General features: G+C 52.7%; 1 protein-coding gene across 1 annotated transcript in view; it reads left to right on the top strand.

Annotated features, from left to right (window-relative positions):
* ATP6V1B1 (ATPase H+ transporting V1 subunit B1) overlaps positions 1-22,125 on the top strand; it is a 38,794-nt gene that overhangs the window by 6,997 nt on the left and 9,672 nt on the right. The window contains exons 2-3 of the mRNA XM_034772588.1: positions 9,145-9,222; positions 12,061-12,200. Of these exons, the coding sequence (XP_034628479.1) occupies positions 9,195-9,222; positions 12,061-12,200 (168 nt within the window). The 5' untranslated portion in view covers positions 9,145-9,194. The remainder of the gene's footprint in view (positions 1-9,144; positions 9,223-12,060; positions 12,201-22,125) is intronic.

Raw genomic sequence — 22,125 nt, 5'->3', positions numbered from 1 at the left:
TCTCTCTCTCTCTCTGTGTCTGGTGCATCTTTTTAAACAGTGCAGATCACATAACATTATCTTCTAGATTCCCTTCCCCTCGGTTCATTTGAACCCGCCTGGCCCTCTCCAGCCATTTGCCGTTAATCCCCACTAATTGCCACTAATTCGGTTCCTGTCCCCGGGTCTGTGCAGGTGTTTGAAGGAACATCTGGGATCGATGCCAAGAAGACATCCTGCGAGTTTACTGGGGACATCCTCCGGACACCTGTTTCCGAGGACATGCTAGGTAGGTCCATAAGAGCAGCTGAGAACGAATTTATCTCAATACATGGATCTCACTTGAAAAAATAAACAGCAACAAGTTACTGCGCCAGCAACAAGTGGCTGCCAGAGCCTGTAGCCTGGTGCTGATTTTACATTTGCAACTTGTGATTTGTCTGCATAGAGATTCACTTTCCTTTGCTCAATATTTACCATTGTTTCACCTGCCCTGAGATAGGGGCTGCAGGTAGGGTGACCAGACATCCCGATATCTTCGGGACCATCCCAATATTAGGGGCTTTGTCTTGTATATGCAACTATGCTCCCATCCCGAAAAAAAGTGTCCTGATTTTTCACACTTGCTCTCTGGTTACCCTAGCTGCAGGCGCTTTGGGAAATGGCTTGAAAGGCTGGGCCAGTTCCACTGGCCTGTTGGAAATGCCTCCTGGCCTCTGCTGAAAAGCTGCTGGGTGACTTTTGATAGAACTCCTCAGTGAGTCTGAAAAGCGAAAGGCTCCAGAAGCAGCCAGTGTGTCTCCATACCGGCCCGGCCCCACAAGCAGAGGGCAAAAGAAGCAGTAATGGAACCAGAGAAGGGAGAGGGGAGGAGACGTGGGGAAGGTTACACCGTCTATAAAGGCTGGAAGGGGAAAACACAAGGCCACAAAACCCAAGGATGAATTAATACTGCCAACAGGCTTCTGCTGATGGCAGACCTGGGCCCAAGGTGACGGGCTGGGATCTGGGATCTGATCCCGCGTTCAGGGGGTGTCTGGTGCATTAGAGAGAGAGGGGTCAGCTAAGAAATCCCTATTCAAATTCAGATTCTAAACCACCAAAGTCTGGGGATGTTTGGATCCTGGGGTTTGGTTCAGCCCAGCTGCAGCGTGCAATCTGATACTCCCCAGCGCTGGAACTCGGGCTTTGCTTCCGGCCGGTCTCGAGCGAATGGATCCGGGCTGGAGGCACCCGGAACGCTAGAGAGAACTCAGCCCCGCTAATAGGCGAAGGGAGGGATTGAAATCAGCAATAATAATAATGGCCAAGCGGGAAGACAAGGCAGTAACATTGTTTAATGACTGCAAAGGGCAGGAGGGTTTAGTGGATTGGCTACAGGATCTCTTGTTTCCAGGTCACCAGTTCAAACCTGGTCTAGGGTTGGAGGTGAGTTAAAGGTGGCTCCCATCTGATGATTGGCCTGTCTCTTATATCAAATGAGTCAGTCTAGTACCTACTGGATGACAGGCGGCTGCATCTTAAAAAAATATAAACTAGCACCGTCCTTGTTGGAAATAACCAGCCCCTTTGTCTCAGAGGAGTGACCGAGGATGCAGTAAATGTAGAACCTGAACTCCTTTCCTGTGAATGAACCAGTAGCAGTGAACCTAGGTGAGACCAGGGCCCCGTAGTGCAAGGCGCTGTATATAAACCTAGTAAGAGACAGCTTCTGCCCCAAAGAGCTCGTAATAGAAATAAAGGGAGGGAAACAGAGGTACAGGAAGGGGAATTTGCCCAAGGTTACCTGACTCCCACTGCAGTTCTCTATCCCCTAGGCCACAGGCCTCTTTGGAGACATCTACGCTGCAGCTGGGAGAGGTGATTCCCAGTTTGAGCTAGCTTACTAACTTAGAAGTGTGGCCACAGAGGCACGGGCAGGGCCTCGGGCTAGCTGCCTGAATGCGTTCTTAGGAGCTCGGAGGGGGTGTCCCTGAGCCGCTGCCTGTGCTGGGGAGGCCTCGCTGCTGTTTTTAGCACACCGGCTCGATCAGAGCGCGGGCAGGTACGTCTGCCCGAGCTGCAATTTATACCTCCAGCTCCAGTGTGGAGGGGGACTTTTTTAGGGTGGGACGGAGTCCGTGTGGGGGACGCTTACGTTGCTGTATGCAGTCTGTGGCTAACCAGAGAACTTCTGCCAGTGCAGCACCTTTCACTGGCATGAAACTGGCTACCACAAGAGAGTCACGGAATAAAATCAACGTGAAGGGGAAAACAATTCCGTAACCGCCTGGAGGCTAACGATGGAGGCACGAGCAGTGAAACAGCATTGGGGAGTTGTAAAGAACAGATCTGGGCCGACCCAATCCCAGGGACAAAATCAGTGGGGGACGGGAACTCAGTAGATGTGATGTGTCATTGTCTGGACATCAGTAAAGTATTTGCTAGAGTGTCTCATGCAATCTTACTCTCCTGTCGACTTGCAAGAGGAGAACTGGCCACCAACCTGTCTGCAAAGGGCAATGGTAAAGGGCAATGCATCGCGCAGGGGGCAGTGTCAGTGCGGGAACTTGGGGTAACGTGATCACTGGACAGTGGATGGTTTCTTAAGGGATCTGTTCTCATCTCGCTGGAAAACTTTAGGAGACCGTCTGTCTCCTCTCTCCCTGCCCACTGGGGCTGCGCTGGGATACGTGCCACGTTCCAGGATGTGTCTGCTACCCAGAGACACAGAGGGGAAGTCCCGGTTTCATACTAGCTGGGAGTTTGGGCTCTAGTTTGGTTTGGTTTTCGTGAGGTGAGAAGAAGGGGAAAAGAGTGAGTCGCTAAAGAGTTAATCGTGCCCAGCCCAGGTGCAGAGCTCTGGTGCACAGAGGGTGCTGGGTAGGTGGGGGAACCTGACCCTGCCTTGCTGTGACACTGGAATGTGCAGCTAGGTGTCCCCGTAGCATGATGGGGATCTGACACCCCCATTCTCCACCCCGACTTGTCCCTTGTGAAGACGGGAACAGGAGCGCAGGAGGCTTCCTACTGCTCCAGGCAGCTGCTTAAGCGAACTTATGCCCACACCTGGCCCCTGTTGCACACCACTTAGGGACTCGCAGAATCAAGAGCTGATGCCAAAGTCATCCAAGCCCAGTGTGCGGTGGCCACCCCAGACCAGCGCCTTCCTAGCCTGATGGGCAAAGCCTTCCCCTGGAGGTGCACTGAGGCCTGCTGGGCCTGTTCATGGCTAGGCCACCAGCCGACACCGGCGTCTTGGGGATACCTTTAGCAGCCCACTGGCCCAACTGGCATGACACAGGCCAGAGCCATCCACACTGGGGCTGCCCCATAGAAAGCCAGGCAAGGCAAGGTCCGCAGAGCACATTGAGACACAATGAGAACTGGCCCCAAACCCAACCTGGGCTGTTTGCAAGGGTCCAAACATCACTTTGATCTCCCCCACAATTTGATTTTGTTTTTTGCCTGATTATTCTGCTCTTAGGGGTTCCGGCTGGGAACTAAACTCCCACAGTGCCACGAGGAAAGGCTGTTTTCACCCGACCCATAGAATATAGAGATGGGGGGCGGGAGCTATGAAGTCACTCCAACTCCTTAGGCAGGTGTATTCCCTTCCGTTCGTTTTCTAGCACTTGGTGGGCCGTGCTTCCAGGCTGGGGGAATCTATCCCGGCCAGCAGTGACTCGGAAATAGACTTGGGGATCATGCTGGCTAATGAAAATGAGTACCCAGTGCAACCTTGTGGCCAAAAGAGCTAATGCAAACCTTGGCTGCATAAACAGGATTATTGAGTAGGAGTGGGGAGGTGATTTGACCTCTGTATTTGGCACTGGTGCGACCGCTGCTGGACTCCTGAGTCCACAATTCAAGAACAATGTTGATATATTGGGGAGGGCTCAGAGAAGAGCCATGAGAATGATTAAAGGACTAGAACACCTGCTTTATAGCGATAGACTCAAGGAGCTCGATTTGTTTAGTTTAACAAAGAGACGGTGAAGGGGTGACTCGATCACATGAGTACCCACAGGGGGAACAGAATTCACAAATGGGTTCTTCAGTCTAGCAGAGAAAGGTCTGACACGATCCAGTGGCTGGAAGTTGAAGCTAGAGAAATTCAGACTGGAAATAAGGCGCAGAGATTTAACATTGAGGTTAATTAACTGCTGGCTTAACTTCCCAAGGGTCGTGGTGAATTCTCCATCACTGTCAATTTTTAAATCTGGGTTGGAGGTTTTTTCTAAATGCTCTGCTCTGGTTCAGACAGGAATTAGCTCTCTGGCCTGTGCTGTGCAAGAGGTCAGACTAAAACAGAGATACCTTCGGGCCTTAGAATCGATGCAATTGCAGATGGGCATTCTGGGCCTTGGGGTTATTATGCAGATTTCATGACTGTACCTAGAGCTAGTCCAGGCCCCCTTTGGGCTTGTGTTAATGCACTGGGCTGGGACTCAGGAGCTGTGAATTCGAGTTCCCAGTTTGTCACAGACTCTCTGGGTGACCTCTGGTAAAAAAAATTTATGCCTCAGCTCCCCATCTGTAAAGTGGGTATAACAATCCTCTCTTTTCTTGTCGAGATGTCAACTCTTCAGAGCAGAGACTGTCTCATAGCACGTGTATGGAACAATTTGTATAATGGGGGTGCTGAGAGCCACTGAACCAAACTGTAAACGTGGTATATAATGGAGACCAGGGGTGTGGCATCCCCCCTAGTTCCAGCCCTTATGGTATGGACACGGGGCGGATTAACACATGGGGCCTGTGCCTGGGGCCCCGGTCAATTTGGGGTTCTTCACAGGAGTGTTGGAACCTGCATAGAAGGGGTGGGGCCACTGGTGCTAGAACAGTGGCCCCGCCCCCTGCTCCTTCTTTTCCCCTCGAGGCCCTCGAGCAAGGTGACCAAGAGCAGCCCCTGCCCCCTGGGGCACGCCGCCCACAGCAGATGGAGGGTCCGGGGCTTCCCACAGTAACCCAGGCTCCCTGGGCGGTGCTTATCACAGCCCAGCTCCAGCTTCCAGCCTGGCCAGGGGGTAGGGCCTCAGGGGGAAGACGGAGGGTTGCCAGGCATCTGGTTTTCGACCAGAACGCCTGGTCAAAAAGGGACCCGGGTGGCTCTGGTCGGCCTGCCCTAGCTCCACACGGCTCCTGGAAGTGGCCGCCAGGTACTTGTGGCCCCTAGGTGCGTGGGCGGCCAGGGAGGTTCCGTGTGCTGCCCCCGCCCTGAGGGCCGGCTCCGCAGCTCCCATTGGCTGGGAACCATGACCAATGGGAGCTGCGGGGGCGGTGCCTGTCGGCGCAAGGGCAGCACGTGGAGCCTCCCTGGCCGGCCATGTGTCCAGGGGCTGCAGAGACCTGGCAGCCACTTCCCGGGAGCAGCGGTAAGTGCTGCTGAGACCCCTCCCCCCAAACCCTCATCCCCTGCCCCACCCCAGAGCCCTCACCCCCTCACCCTGCCCCGCACCCCAACCCTCTGCCCCAGCCTGGAGCCCTCTCCCACACCCTGAACCCCTCATTTCTGGCCCCACCCAAAGTCCACACCCCCAGCCCAGAGCCCTCTCCCCCAGACCCACCCCAGAGCTCGCACCCCCAGCCAGATCCCTCACCCCTTCACACATCCCAATCTCCTGCCCCAGCCCAGTGAAAGTGAGTGAGGGTGGGGGAGAGCAAGCGACAAAGGGAGGGGAGATGGAGCACACAGGGGCAAGGACTCAGATAAGGGGGGGGGGCCTCCGTGAAGGGGCGGTACCAGGGGCGGGGCAGGGGTATTCGGTTTTGTGCCATTAGAAAGTTGGCAACCCTAGGAAAAGAAGGAGCAGGGGACAGAGCTCCGTGGCGAGGGGAGTGTGGTTGGCCCGAATGTTGTTTGTGCCCAGGGCCCCAATACATCTTAATCCGCCTCTGTATGTACAGTGCCTAGCACTGTGGGCCCCTGAGCTCCATTTAGTGCCTCTCAGTGTTCACTGCAGTATTGCTAATGATGACTGGCCAGGTGTTTCTTTCACTTGAAACAGTTGCATTAATTCTGTTCTATAAACACCAGCCGTATCACCTGAGCTACAAGGGTTTTCAGAGAATCCTAGAATCGCAGGACTGGAAGGGACCTCGAGAGGTCGTCTAGTCCAGTCCCCTGCCCTCATGGCAGGACTAAGGATTATCTAGACCGTTTTCAATGAGAGAGGGTTTCGTTTAAAAAATGCAAACCTCCCCCTGCAACAGCCTTGGGCTAAGACCTGAAAATCAGGAAGTGAAAGCGACTGGTCGGGGTTTTGTTGCTCACCGGGAGTGAAGGATAAAACACAGCTAAGCAGCCTCCGTGCTGAAAGGTGAATGTGATTTGTCCAGACATCTCTCCGTGTTCATAACTCGGGTTGTTAGTAGTAACCCAGGAAAGGGCCTTTTACAACTGGGTTTTGGCCTCCATTTTCAAAAGCGACTTCAATTTTTGGGTGCCCAGGTTGAGACTGTGTAGCGGGGTGGACACCCGCTCCTGCCTGGCAGGGCTTGAAAGCATTAAAAGCTGGGCTGAGTAGGGAAGCGGCCGCAGCTGGGCCACGCCCCAATCAGGCCCCAGCTGGCCTGTATAAAAAGGCTGGGAGCCAGAGGCCACACAGTCTCTCTCTGTATTCAGAGGGAGAAGGGCCTGGCTGCAGGGAGACAGAGTACCTGAGTGGAGCAGGGCTGGGGACAGGCTGGGGAGCTCCAGCCTGGATAGCCCCAGGCTGTGGCCTAGTGGGAGGCCAAGGGGTACTGGGGGGTGCAGAGGGCAGCCCAGGGGTAGGCCAAGGCAGTGGATCCAAACCCAACCTTGCCTGTGATGAGTGGCCTATACTGCAGTCTGCCCCAGGGAACGGGGGCTAGTTGGCGACTGGCAGTGGCCTTATTCTGAAGTGAGGTAGGGATAGTGGGTGGGGATTCCCCAGGGAGGGGAGACCCTAAGACTGTGGGGTTACTGCCAAGGGGCAGCACCCCAGGTAAAAGGGCACCGGGGTCCAGGGAGGAACACGGGGGGCCAGAGGACAGGTGGATCCCTGGCCTGCAGAGGGCGCTCCAAGGCTGTAAGAGCTAATTCCCTGAGACGACCAGCAGGAGGTGCCGCAGGGGTGAGTCCGCTCCTCTACAGACACCTTAAAGGGACCTGATTTCCAGAGGATGGGCGCGTGGCCCTTTCTGCTAATCAGGCCTCTTTGAGGCGCATGGAGCTGGACACCCAAAACCCTAAGCCCCTTTTGAAAATGTAGGTCACTATTTTTATCCTGATGGTGTCCCTGCGAGTGCTGCAAAGAGTGTGAAGTCTGTCCAGGCAGCGTACCTCTCCAGGCGGTCTGCACGGACCCGGTTCAGCCCTAATCTGCTCTGCTGGGACGTACTGATCAGGGGAATCGTACGTAAATCCAAGGTTGTTACAGTGCTGCTCCGAAGCTCCCTTTGTCCGAGCCACTCCCCCATGTTCTGCGGGGGCAACACAGGAGGGGAAACAGTGTAGCAGCCACTGCCCTGGCCGCTGGCCACCCAGAGATTCCCATACGGGGAGAAGTCCTCAGGGAACTGGATGATCCAAGTTTCCAGTGGCTTTGCGCTGCCGGAGCAGTACAGCCTCAGCGGAGTCCGGGCCAAGGTCAGCGCCTCGCTCGTCCTGAGAGTCCAGGAAGGAGAGAGGAGAATGAGAGACCGCCCAAAGAAGGGCCAGAGAAGTGATACAAAGGCAGGGGGATCTGTGTAGACTGTGGAATCTAGGCAAGAAAGGGCTCTGTGTAGACTGAGACGTGGCCACGGCCTGGACTGTCCCCTTGGATTCACACCGCAAAGGAAACGACATGGTGCACACTCCGCAGAGACAGCTACCCAAGGAGCTGTGGCTAAGGCAGGAAAAGCTTAGCCTGCGTCTTCACGGGAAGCCAGCCCTGCAGGGCAGCCTCCCAGACGGGGAAGACGGTGGTGGGAGCAGCTTGACGGAAGAGATTCAAGGAAGGGAAGGGAGACCTGGATTAGAGAAGGGAGAACCGTCTTGCTGGGGGTTACATGTTGGTGTGAAGGGAGGAGTCCAGCCAGGGGTCAGGTTGGGTGACCCTCCCCATCCTTCCCCTGGGCTTCCATGACCCTCGTTAAGTTCTAGACCAGTGAACGAGTCGCTCCAGCCAAGCCCCGAACGGGCCTCAGCGCGCAGGGGTTAAAACCCAGGTGTTCTCCTCAGGGATGGAGTGAACATTTGCGCTCTGCGCCTCTTTCTCCTGAGCACGCTCCGCCGGCGCTCCCACGCCGAAGCCCCATTATAGATCTGCTATCAGCCATTGCCGCACTGGGGGATCGATAGCGCAGCGTTAGTGCTCCCCCGCTTCAGCCCTTTCTCCCCATACGCCAGCGATTACCCTATAGGACTCTCTTCCGGCCCTTTAAGAGGACCGGGGAAAGCATTGTCCTTGTCACAGCAGATAAAGATCAATACCGAGATGGCGCTGGGAAGAGGGAGCCACTGACCATGAAAGGTCAGTAACCTTGGTATTCACTGCGCCTCTATTTGTCTTAGACACACAGCTGTTTAATTTATCACCGAAGCAAAAGCAGAGGCGGGAGGAGGGGTGAGCTGCTGAAGGAAACATCCAGTAAAACAAAGCACCTGGCTCATTAGGGCCCTTCGAAGTAGGAGGAAAGACCCCCATTGATTTCAATAGGCATTGAGCAACCAGCTGACCGCTGTCCGTTGGATGGGCAGGTGTTGCATGCAAAATGGCTTCCATTTTCAACCAGCCCTGGGGAGAGCCCAGGCTCTGCGGGAGAGGGAGGATGGCTCAGTGGTTAGGATGTTGGCTAGGGACTCTGAAAACCTCGCTTTGATTCCTTACTCTGCTATGGTCTTCTGGTGCGACCTGGGGCAAGTCCCCTCTGGGGACGGGAGCCGCGTTAAGTGGACTAGCTGGGTCTGCAGCTTTTCTGAGCCTAGAAAACAAGCGCTGGAACCGGCGCGGTTCTCGATGAAGGGTGCAAAGCCCAGGAGGGATGAGGGGGTGTCCCCAACACATGTTGTTTGCTTGCACCAAGTTTACCAAGCAGTCCGGCTCTCTCTGTATTACTGACCTGTCCTCTGCGTTATTTACCACTCCCCCAATCTTTGTGTGGTCGGCAAACGCTGTCAGTGATGACTGTTATTCTCAAGGCCAAATGTTAAGTAGCGTTTATTTCCCTTTGCAGGTCGGGTTTTTAACGGTTCTGCAAAACCCATCGACAAAGGCCCAGCTGTTATGGCCGAGGATTTTCTCGATATTAACGGTAAGCCCGTTGCAAGAAATGAAGTTGGCAAGAGATGTTGAGCGCATGATCTAAGGGGCAGGGACCGTGTCTTCCTGTGTGTTGGGATGACACTGAGTGGCCTCTAGCTGTCAGTCATAGCAGAGAGGCCAAGGAGAACAGGTCCATCAATGGCTATTAGACAAGATGGGCAGGGAGGCAACCCCATGCTCTGGTGTCTCTAAACCTCTGACTGCCAGAAGTTGGGACTGGATGACAGGGGATGGATCACTCAATAATTGCCCTGTTTTGTGCATTCCTTCTGAATAGGGTGACCAGCCGTCACGTTTTTAAAGGGACAGTCCCGTTTTTTGGAACTTTTTCGTATATAGGCGCCTATTACCCCCCACCCCCGTCCCGTTTTTTCACAGTTGCTATCTGGTAACCCTACTTCTGAAGCACCTGGCATTGGCCACTGTCAGAAGACAGGATACTAGATGGACCATTGGTCTGACCCAGTCTGGCCGTTCTTATGTTTGTCCTTTGTAAAGGGGGGCAGGCAGATCCCAATTTTACAGGTGGGGAAACTGAGACTGAGACAGGCCATGACTCGACCAAGATCACAGAGCAAGTCAGTGGCAGATCCAAAGAACCCAGGTGTCCTGGCTACCAAGGGCCAGGCCCTAGTCCCTGAACCAGGTAAGCCAGCACTAAAAGTTTCAGATCCCATTAGCAAGAGGCTGCTGGGCTTGAATTTGACCAAGTTACCAAGATTGTTTTTATTAATAGGTAATAAATTCCAACGTGAACAGTTATTTCTGTGAACAAATAACCATTGTTCTTTGGTGTTTGTGATACAAACATTGCAGCACTGGGCTTGTGCATGAGACTTTGCAGGTGAAATTGACTAGGGACTGACCAGGACCAATGAAATGGACCAAGCTGTGTTAATTGCCCAAGCCAAGTGAAGGGTAAGAGGGGAACTGAAGTCAGTGGGGAGATCTTCCTGGCCAGTGTGAGTTAGATGAGGCTCCAAAGAATAGTGTTGCCTCTTTGGTCCCAGGGGTTAGCCAACATCCGGGGTCTTGCTGGGCTGTTTCGGTGAGGATGAGAAATTGAAGCTTGGGCTCGGGTATATTCTTCGGTGACAGGGTTGTTTGTTTACAAGAACCGTACGCAGAGTCCTGCTTCCCAGAGCACAGTGGGAACAAACAGGAACAGGTTCCCTGCTCAAAAATCCCCATCTGCCCCTCCAGCCAGCTCTGTGCCCAAGAAGCTTTGTCCCTCTGTTTCCTCTCTGCATCACACTCACAACTCCTCCTTCTGCCTCCAACATCCACAATCAATAGCCAATAGTGGAATCTCAGTCACTGGAGGTTTTAAAGAGCAAGTTAGACAAACACCTGTCAGGGATGGTCTGACTCTAGATAATCCTTAGTTCTGCCATGAGTGCAGGGGACTGGACTAGAAGACCTCTCGAGGTTCCTTCCAGCCCTACGATTCTATGAATATCCAGCCTCTGCCTTTGCAATCAGTGAAACCTCTTTGAATCTAACTGGCTTAGCTCTGTGTTGCCAGGCGGCCTGTTGCCTCGCACGGTTGCAGCTGTTTTTACTACATAAAGGGGCTTGATTGTTCCGTCTGGTGAGTCAGATGGAGAGCCTGGCACCATTGGCTTTAACAAGGTATGGGATTGTCTTTGGATCTAAGGGCTTGTCCACACTGAAATACTGCAGCTGCACTGTTGAAGCCCTTCAGGGGAGCCACTACCTATGCCAATGGGCGAGGGTCTCCCACTGGCGTAGGTGCTGCACCTCCCTGAGAGACGGTAGCTAAATCCACAGGAGAATTCTCCCGTCAACCTAAAACTGTCTACAACAGGGATCAGGTCGGTATAACTGCATCGCTCTAGGGTGTGGATTTTTCACACCTCTAAGTGTAGTTATACCGACCTAATATCCTGGTGTAGACCAAGGCATAGGCTCACCTGATAGCGACCACTGGCACATTTCAATAGAACACGATGTTAGGTTTCTCAATTACTTTCAGCGGTAGTAATCTAAGGTGGTGTTAGATCCAGAAGCCCTTATGTAGCTTTTATTCAGGCAAAACCTCCCTCTGTGAAGCTGAGTGAGGTCTACACGACTTGGCCAATGTATTTTTACCGTTCCAATGTCCCTCTAACAACAGCCAGCTCTTTACTGCCCCCAGCTATGTGCTTGCATCTCCCACTGACTTCATTAGCACAACCCACAGTGGAACAGCCCCCGATGGGCCCCCCGTTGAAATGACACCACTGTGTGGGTCATCTCTGGGGACTGAACCTGTGTCTAAAAGCACAAGCCTCTACTGCTTGATCTAAAGGGCCCAGTCTGTTAGTTCAGAGGCGGTAGCAGACTCATAAACCTCTCTATGGTCCAGCCACTGGGGAGATCTGAAACTATGTTCTGCCTGCCGTGGTTACATTTGCATGGATGTATCTGGGGGGGGGGGGGGGGGGCAATGTCAACCTCCAGGGGGCACATTTTCACACACGGGCGTCGAAGTGATGCCTGTGTAATAACACACACACTGCCCCGCAGGGACCTGGATTCCTGCACACCTGATGGGAGTGTTCAGTTACCTGCCCTATAGATTTTACTGGGCCATTGCCCAGGACAGCAGGCCCAGAACGACACTCATCTTTCTGGGCCTTTCTCTCTCTCTCTCTCTCTCTTTGGACTATTTCCCCCCTCTATGTGAAGTTTTTGTATTTTTCATATCTAACAGTTCATTTCCCTATCCCCACAAAACCATCCAGGTCTTTTAAGTGACCCTACAATAACAAATCAGGTCCATGAGCGTCCCCTGCAATAACCCCTTCCTGCCCTCTTGTTTCAGGTCAGCCTATCAACCCTCATGGTCGCATATACCCTGAGGAGATGATCCAGACTGGCATCTCGCCCATCGATGTCATGAACAGCATCGCCAGGGGGCAGAAGATCCCCATCTTCTCTGCTGCCGGACTCCCTCACAACGAGGTAGGACCTCGCCTCTCTGCCCATCCCTCCCCGTCTCCTTCTGCAGCAGGGGCGGCCAGGACACGTGGGGCGAGGGCGGACCCGTCTCTGCTTTATGCTAACACCAGAGATGCTGGATGTGGGGTTCTCGTGGCATTGCAAGTGCTGGGATCACCAGGCCCCCGGTATCCATGGACGTTTCCTGCAGGGAGGGGTGCCTGGCCTGGACGGAGTTTGAATCCCCCGTTCCTAGCTGGCCCAGTTCGCCCTTCCCAACAGCTGTCCCTCATTGGCTGGCTGTGAGATGCACCTCAAGGCCTCCTTTGCCAGCAGGCCGGCCCAAGAACCCCCCAGCACCACTGACTCCTCCAACCCCCCGCTGGCAGCCTCAGCAGGGATGCCAAAAACTGGGTGGGCCCGAAAGAGTGAACGAGACCTTAGAGAAGGTCCCCCTGAGTCAGAGCTGAGACCCCTGGGCAGAGTCGTGTGTGTGAGAAGCCTGCCCTGGTTGTGCCTTGTGTGGTGCCTGCCCCGTGTGGCACCCGGTTGCACTCCCAGGCTGTCGCCATGACACCGTCTACCATCCATTCATATTACTGCTCTACAGCAGGTTCTGCAGGCAGGGTGCTGGCCTGGCACTCAGGAGACCTCGGGTCTAGGCCCAGCTCCAACCGGCTGGGTGACGTCCAGCAAGTGGCTTCCCCTTCGACCCTTGTCTCTCCTAGAATCATAGAATATCAGGGTTGGAAGGGACCTCAGGAGGTCATCTAGTCCAACCCCCTGCTCAAAGCAGGACCAATCCTCAACTAAATCATCCCAGCCAGGGCTTTGCCAAACTGGGCCTTAAAAACCTCTAAGGAAGGAGATTCCATCACCTCCCTAGGTAACCCATTCCAGTGCTTCACCACCCTCCTAGTGAAATAGTTTTTCCTGATATCCAACCTAGACCTCTCCCACTGCAACTTGAGACCATTGCTCCTTGTTCTGTCATCTGCCACCACTGAGAATAGCCGAGCTCCATCCTCTTTGGACCCCCCCTTCAGGTAGTTGAAAGCAGCTATCAAATCCCCCCTCACTCTTCTGCAGACTAAACAATCCCAGTTCCCTCAGCCTCTCCTCATAAGTCATGTGCCCCAGCCCCCTGATCATTTTCGTTGCCCTCTGCTGGACTCTTTCCAATTTGTCCACATACCTGCTGTAGTGGGGGGACCAAAACTGGACGCAATACTCCAGGTCTGGCCTCACCAGTGCCGAATAGAGGGGAATAATCACTTCCCTTGATCTGCTGGCAATGCTCCTACTAATGCAGCCCAATATGCTGTTGGCCTTCTTGGCCACAAGGGCACACTGCTGACTCATATCCAGCTTCTCGTCCACTGTAATCCCCAGGTCCTTTACTCCTGTCTATTTAGATCGTCCGCTCTTGGGTAAAGGGATTGCCTTTCACTAGGCCCCTGGCACAATGGAGCCCTGATCTCCGTTGGGGCCTGTACATGCTGTGTGATAGAAATACCGTGAATAATGCCCACCCAAAACCTCAATCATCAGTAGTGTTGTCTGTGCGAAATCATCCCTTAAACAAACCCAACTAGGCCATTCTGCCATTCCAGTTCTTCAGAGAGGTGTTCTCCAGGCTCAGATCTACCCTCCTGGAGGGATACCGTCTCCCCTGCCTCGCCCCTGCTCTAGTCCGTATACGTTCTTATTCGGCACTCATCGCCTTCTAGTTAGGCATTAAGTTTTGTGACCCCATATCTGTCACGTGTTTGTTCTCCATCCTCTCCCCAGGGGAGATGTGTGTGTGAAGGGGCCTGGGACCCCAGCCAGGTGTATACAGACCATAAAAACTTAGAATATTTGTGTAGGGCCAAGGCCCTTAACCAGAAACAACGTCAGTGGGTCCTGTTCTTTTCACACGTCAATTTCACAATCTTCTATCACCCAAGAGCCAAAAACAGCCAGGCCGACTGTGATGGGGCCCACCCCACTCAAGGCCGGAGGTGTAAATTAGGACAATTAACCTATAAACTGCACCTGGAGGAAAGCCAGGTAGTGCTAAGGCCGACCTGCTGATGAAGTCCAGCTAGGGGAGGTGGGCCAGGGTTATGAAGACAGGAAGTTGGCAGCAGAAAGGGGGCAGTGGGGAGGCAGTAGTCTGCAGTTGCTCCCTGGGAGAAAGGAGTTTGGGCTGGTACACCCAGGGAAGCAGGGCTGAGAAGTAGGAAGGAGTCCAGGGAAAGAGCAATAGGGTCTGAGGAAAAGCGGACTGGACTGGGACCCGGAGTAGTGGGTGGGCCCGGGTTCCCCTACCCGCCCCGGGGGGAATGGCAGTAGAGCGCAGACTGCCTAGGATGGTTGTCCGAAGAGATGTTCATACACCGGAAAGGAAGGACTATAGTGACCTGGCCGGAGGGTTGAGTCATGAAGAGGGAGCACCCCGAGTTCTGGAGAAAGAGGGAGACTACAGGGCGAGGATCCTGGAACCAGCTAATCCCAAAAGCAGCCAGGTGGAGGCATTCCAACTGACACACTGTCCCAGAAAGGGGAACATTACGCTGACCTAGACCATTTGAACCCTGAAACCTTCTGCGTCCTCAAGCCTCATAATTCCAAGACCTGCTCACTGTAATGCCTCAGCCCATAGGGTCCCTCCCAATGAACAGGAGTCCATAGATGGGGAAGGGAACCCCACGGCGTCTGAGGCGGATAACCTACTGGAAAAGAGTGTATATACGTCCCCCCAGAATGCCGAGAAATACAACTCTACAACTCTGTCATGACTCTCCCCAGATGGGATATTTTGGCCAGGTCAAGACTCAGCACCTAGTCTCTCCTCTCTACTGGCTGCCTTGCACACGAGCCACGGTGCAGGCCTATGTCGGCTCTTGCAATGTATTTGCCAGCCCCAAGGTGCCACCCCATAAAATCCCTCGGGCTCCTGCAACCCCTCAAGACTCCATCTGGGCCCTGGTTAGTCTTTACCCTAGATTTTGTACTAGAATTATCCGAACCCGCTGGGATCACCACCGTTGTGCCGGTGATGGGGACCACCTCACAAAAACGGCACATTCCATCCCCTGAACTGGCTATCCTCCTCTCAGGGGGCCACCTGGCTCTGGGTGAATCAAGTTGGCTGCTTCCTTGGACTCCTGGAGGCCTCCTGGTCTCCATCATCTCTGACCGCAGAGCGTAATTCATCTCTAGCTTCTGGCGTGAAGCCTTCCCAATGTCGGGCACTCCCTCTCGTCTCTCTTCCACCCACCACCCTGGGATGGGGCTTGCAGACCCCACACTAAGGCTAAGGCAGGGGATAGGCAGCAGCCGTGCTGGACCAGGAAAGCGCTGCCCCTCAGGCACTGCTGAGTATGCTCCTCCTCCTCTGAGACATCACCCCAGGATAGGCAGGGGCACCAGAGGGTCACCTGGGTCAACCCCGAGGTTTGGAGCAAAGGACTATTATTAAACAGCAGCCACGCCTCAAACTGAGCCATCAGGTGGGGTAGGGGAAGGTGAGCAGGAGGTGGGCTGAGCATTGGCCATCCCGTGTTGTCACATTTTCAGGGCCCCTGGGCCAAGACCCAATGGAGCAAGAGGCCCAGGTCCCCCTACCCACTCCAAATTCTCCTAAGCCGAGCCCTGGGACGGGCAGGCTTAGGGGGTTACCAACAAGGAAGCCGACCCAGTGGAACCCCATTTAGGTAGTGCTGGACATAGTGAACTAAAGGAGAGACTGGATCAGCAGGTCCTGACCACTAAGCCTGCTCACCGAAGAGACAACCCCACTACACACCAGCAAACAAACGGCAAGTGGAGAGAACCAACCAGATTCTGACGCAGTTTCGATGCTACATAAGCTACCACCAGAACGACAGGTCCGCAGTGTTATCTCATGCAGGGTTCATGTACAGTAACGCAGAACACACCTCTGTGGGGCAAAGACTCTTCTTTTCAAACTGTGGATTCCACCCTTGTTTCTACCTGCAGTTTCCCCCAATCCAGCAGCCCTGGACTGGGCACAACTCCATCAAACCCAAGATGACACAAAGATTCACCCAAAGGATGCCAAGAGGAGCTACAAACAGTATGTGGATCTCAGTCAACATGAGGGGCCCGCCCTTTCAGTAGGCCAGATAATACGGCTCTCGATAAAACATCTACATATGGAAAAAGCCATCTCATACGCTGGACTGCCAGTTCCTCGGCCCCTACTGAGTTTGCCACCAAATCAACCAGGTCACCTTTGAACTCCACCTACCTGGTTGTTCACAGATCACTCCAAGCCCCCCACACAGGGTCCATTCCCAATCCTCCCATGATGGTACATGTTCAAGATCATGATGAGTATACTGTCCATGAGATCCTCAACTCCAGAATGAGACATGGTAGGCTCTGGCATCTCATCGATTGGGAAGGTGACGGTCCTGACGAGTGCTCCTGGGAGCCGGCAGAGAATGGCCCCACCCCTGACCTCGTAAAGACCTTCTATGAGAACCACCCCACTGGTTCCCCAAGCGGTGCCCAGACCGTGACCACAACCCAACAGTTCTCTCGAACCAGCAGGGGAGAGGACCAGCAGAACTCTGGCCCACTAGAGGCTCCACCCACGAAGCGCCTGATTGGAGCAGACGTCTGGTCCCACTGATTGGCCCGGCTGCACTATTTAACCCAGAAGCAGGTAAAGGAGGTTGTCCGAGCAACTGAGTGAATTCCTGACCTGCTGCTGGCCTGGATCTGACTCCAGCTTGGCCCTTGGCCCAGTTGTCTGACTCTCACTCCAGTCCTGACCCTTGGCGTGACTCTTGACACTGTTTCCGGCTCACCCTTTGGCATGATCCTGATTCTGTTTCCTGCTCTGACTCCGGCTTTGCTGCCGACCCCGGTTCTGACCATTAGGCCTGACCACCCATACCCTGGCCCCTACACAAGACAGCTGCTGTGCATCAAAAAAGGAAATCCCTCCATTTCCACCCTGAAGCATGAGAGCTGACCCCCCCCCCCACCTATCCAAGGTACTAGTGTGGCCCCCATTATCTGAGCCGCTCACAATCTTTAATGCACGGGGCTACTGAGAGAAACAACTGGCCTAAGGTCACATAGGGAGTTTATAGCACAGCAGGGAATTAAACCCAGGCATCCTGAGTCCCAAACTAGCATCCTTCCTCCTTGTGAGGATCTCCGCTACCAGGCTCATTACACACACTGACTTCTAAAGCATGAAGTCTGCAGCTCATGCCCTCGGGCCACGCAAAGCGCAATACATCCCGTTTTCTCTGCACTGGCTCTTCAGCACTTCTGGGTCCTATGCTCTGTCCGGCTGCCAGCTTGCTGTGTGCCCAGGATGGCCACAGAGTAAACAGGCTGGTCTGAGAACCTGCTTGTGGATGAAAGCACACGATATGGGCCATTATGGTTCAAGTGCATCGTATTATTCACTATTCCCAAGTATTCAGAGGGTCAAGACTCATCATCGTGACTTTGAGCATCAGTGGTTACCTGGCTCAGCAAGGGGCAGTGTTTGGTACTCGTTATTCTCCTCTTTACGAAAAATGGCTTGGCCGTCCAATCAGGGAACAGAACCACACCATGTGACCCAGCTGGGCCTCCACACACTGCAAGTAAGAAACAGCGAAAGCTCGGAGCAGACATTTGGTAAGCGTCACCCTGGCTGAAGACTGTTGGTCCGAACAGTTCAGCGAGTCTTTAGGGAGAACAGGGGTGTTTGCAGGAATTATTCCCCAAACAGTTTAGGGCTCAGTACTCAGTGACTAATCTCTGCAATGGACAGTTTGACCAGCTGTAAAAGCACAGTGTTTTCCTAAGGGAAGGCCTATATAAGCAAGGTACATCAGGAATCTTGGATTCAGTGCCCTAGTCGGTGGGCAAACTACTTCCCTTCTCCGTGCCTCAGTTTTCCCAACTGTAAAATGGGGTTAATGCTACCATTCCTATCTTCATGAAGCCCTTTGAGGTGACAATAATATATAACAAATGGAAGAAAGGGGAAGTTGACAACAATCAATATCAATCAGAAGCTAGGAAGTATAGAAAATTGATAAGGGAGGCATAGAGAAATCTATGGTCAGCAGAGTTAAGAACAACAAGAAGGAGTTTTTAAAGTTTATTAGGAACAAAAAAAACACATGAAAAAAGAAGAATTATCCATAATAATGCAGAAAAGGCAGAAGTGTTAAAAATATTTCTGTTCTGCATTTGGGAAAAAAGAGATGATGTGATCTCATTATCTGATGAAGATAACTCTTTCCATTCCACCGGTAGGTCAGGAGGCTGTTACACAGCAGCTACTGAAGTCAGACTCTTTTAAATCAGAAGGTCAGGATAATTTACATCCAAGAGTTTTCAAAGAGCTGGCTGAGGAGATCACTGGACCATTCATGTTCATTTTCAACACGTGTTGGAACAGTGGGGAACTTTCAAAAGCTAATGTGGTGCCAATATTTTAACAGGGTAAACAGGATGACCCTGATAATTCTAGGTCTATCAGCCGGACATCAATCCCAGGCAAAATAATGGAGTGGCTGATATGGGACTCAATAGAAAATTAAAGGAGAGTAATATAATGAATGTCAATCAACATGGGTTTATGGAAAATAGATCCTATCAAACTAACTTGATATCTGTATTTGATTATATTACAAGTTTGGTTGATAAAGGTAACAGTGTTGACGTTATACACTTAGACTTCTGTAAGGCGTTTGACTTGGTACCGCACAACATTCTGATTTAAAAACTAGAATGATATACAATGAACGTGGCACTCGGGAAATGGATTAAAAGCCAGCTAACGGAGAGGTCTCAAAATATAACGGTAACGGGGAAATCATCATCAAGCAGGTGTGCTCCTAGTGAGGTCCCACAGTGATCTAGGCGACTCTATTTTAAATATTTTTATCACCGAGAAGAAAACATAAAATCATCACTGGTAAAGTTTGCAGATGACACACAAATTGGGGCAGTGGGAAATAATGAAGAAGAGAGATCCGTAAGTAATACAGAGCAATTTAGATTGTTTGGTAAACTGGGCACAGGTAAAAGATATGCATTTTAATACACCTACATGCAGAAGAACGGCCATGTTGGGTCAGACCAGTGGTCCATCTAGCCCAGTATCCAGGCTTCAGACAGTGATCAATGCCAAATGCTTCAGAGGGAATGAACAGAACAAGGCAGTTATTGAGTGATCCATCCCCTGTTGTCCACTCCCAGCTTCTGGCCGGCAGAGGTTAGGGACAGCCAGAACATGGGGTTGCACCTCAGACAATCTTGGCTAATAGCCATTGCTGGACCTATCCTCCGGGAATTTATCTAATTCTTTTTTGAGCCCAGTTATAGCTTTGGCCTTCACAACATCCCCTGGCAAGGAGTTCCACAGGGTGACTGTGCATTGGGTGAAGACGTATGTCCTTATGTTGCTTTTAAACCTGTTGCCTGTTCATTTCATTGGGTGATCCCTGGTTCCTTCAAATATATACCTCTAGGAACAAATAGTTTAGGCTATACTTACATGATGGGGGGACTCTATGCTGGGAAGCAGTGACTTGGAACAAGATTTGGGGATCGTGGTGGATAATCAGGTGAACAGGAGTTCCCAATGTGATGCTGAGGTCAAAGGGGCTAATGTGATCCTGGGCTGCATAAACGGGAATCTCGAGTAAAAGAGGTGATTTGACCTCTGTATTTGGCACTGGTGTGACCACTGCTGGAATCCTGTGTCCCAGTCTGGTGCCCACAGTTCAAGAAGGAGGTTGATAAATTGCGGAGGGTTCAGAGAAGAGCCATGAGAATGATGAAAGGATCAGAAAAGCTGCCTTCTCGTGATGAGCCCGGGGAGCTCAGTCTATTTAGTGGAACAAAGAGAAGGTTAAAGGTGACGTGATCACAGTCTGTAATTGTCTCTTCAGTCTAGCAGAGAAAGGTCTGACACGATCCAGCGGCTGGAAGCTGAAGCTAGACACATTCAGACTGGTAATAAGGCGTGCATTTTTAACAGTGAGAGTAATTAACCATTGGAACAATGTACCAAGTGTTGTGGTGGACTATCTGTCGCTGGCAAATTTTAAATCAAGACTTTCAGTTTACCTAACAGCTCGGCTCTAGGGATTACTGTGGGGCAGGTCTCTGGCCTGGGCTAGGCAGGAGGTCAGACGAGATGATCACGATGGTCCCTTCTGGCCTTGGGATCTCTGAGATTCCGCAGGGAAGATGAAAGATCTTGTTTTTGTTTGTATCTCTCTGCACCTCCGGCACCGGTGCCCGCACTCATCGGCCAATCTCTAAAAACCAGAGCTGGGTTTGGAAGGGCAGGGTCTCCTCAGCCTTGTGTGCTGGGCCCAGCAAGGCCATCAAAGCCCGTGAGAGCCAAAGCCGGGCTGCGCTAGAAACGTCAAGTGAAGTTTGTGCTGAAATGCCAAGCTGCATCAGCCCTGATCATAACCACTCGGTCGTGAACTTTGATGAACTCGAAATATCAGGTTGATCTATAAATGCAACTGGTGCTGCCGCTTTGGCAACGAACCGGAGATCCGCGGCCCAAGAGGTAATCAACCAACTTCCCCCTCTGACAACAGTCGCACACGCCAAGCCAGAGCGAGACAGTGATGCAATCGGACGGAAAACCTGGCCTGACAGATCGGGAGTGACAGACGAAAGTTAATATAATAAAGTCAGGGCCCAGTGCAACGGCCGCTGCGGCAGCACAAGGCAGAGGTGGGGAGGGATCCAGGAGCAGAGCCAGAGGGCAGGGAAATAGCCTCCTCCTCGGCCCCTCTTTTTTGGGGATTGGGGGCGCTGGTAGGCTGGGGGCCTGTTTCAAAGCCAGGCCTCCAATTGGTCCTGCCATGATTTTGAAGTGGATTGAAAGGCAGAGTTAGTGGAGCAGATGCCCATTGGTAGGTACTTACAGGAAGGATCAGATTAGAGTGCGGACTCTCATCACAGGGAGCGAGTGATAGGTCCTTCCCCACGTGCCATAACTGCCCCTCTGCCCCCCATCCTCCATCACTGCCCCCTGCCTTCTATCCATCCTCCATCCTCCATCACTGCCTCCCGCCTTGCCCTCCACTCCCATCCTCCATCACTGCCCCCTGCCTTCCATCCATCCTCCATCACTGCCTCCCGCCTTCCCCCCACCCCCATCCTCCATCACTGCCCCCTGCCTACCCCCCCACCCCCCATCCTCCATCACTGCCCCACACCTTCCCCCCCCACCCCCATCCTCCATCACTTCCCCCTGCCTTCCCCCCACCCTCCATCACTTCCCCCCTGCTTGGGATTGAAGACAGGCTGGAGTTGAGCCAGAAAGCCAGGCTTCAGAGCTGGGGCTGCAGCAGACTCGTCCCCTCTGTGGATCAGGCAGAGGCAGACACATGACCCCCACAGGCCTGTGAGTAATTATTATTATCATCGCTGTTATTTATTCTTTGTACTGCCTGCGAACCCTAGTCATGGGCCAGACCCTCGCTGCGCCAGGTGCTGGACAAACACAGAAGGAAAAGACAGTCCCTGCCCCAAAGAGCTCACAGCCTAAAACAAGAGACAACAGACGGATACAGAGAGATGGTGGCGTACAAGGAAACAATCATAGAATCGTAAAACTGGAAGGACCCTCAAGAGGTCTCCTAGTCCAATCCCCTGCACTCATGGCAGGACTGAATATTATCTAGACCATCCCTGACAGGTGTTTGTCCAAACTGCTCTTAAAAATTTCCAGTGATGGAGATTCCACAACCTCCCTAGGCAATTTATTCCAGTGTTTAACCACCCTGACAGTTAGGAAGCTTTTCCTAATGTCCAACCTAAACCTCCCTTGCTGCAATTTAAGTCCATTGCTTCCTGTCCTGTCCTCAGAGGCAGTATTAGCCAGCAGGAAGGTCGGGGTCCTGTTTTTTGTAGGCATCGCTGCAAAGGAGAGTTTCGGGGCAGGGGGGGG

Source organism: Trachemys scripta, chromosome 5 (assembly GCF_013100865.1).
Source record: "Trachemys scripta elegans isolate TJP31775 chromosome 5, CAS_Tse_1.0, whole genome shotgun sequence".
Classification (NCBI taxonomy): Eukaryota; Metazoa; Chordata; order Testudines; family Emydidae; genus Trachemys; species Trachemys scripta.
Note: the sequence above shows the minus strand (reverse complement) of the source record. Positions and strands in the feature narration are given on the sequence as shown.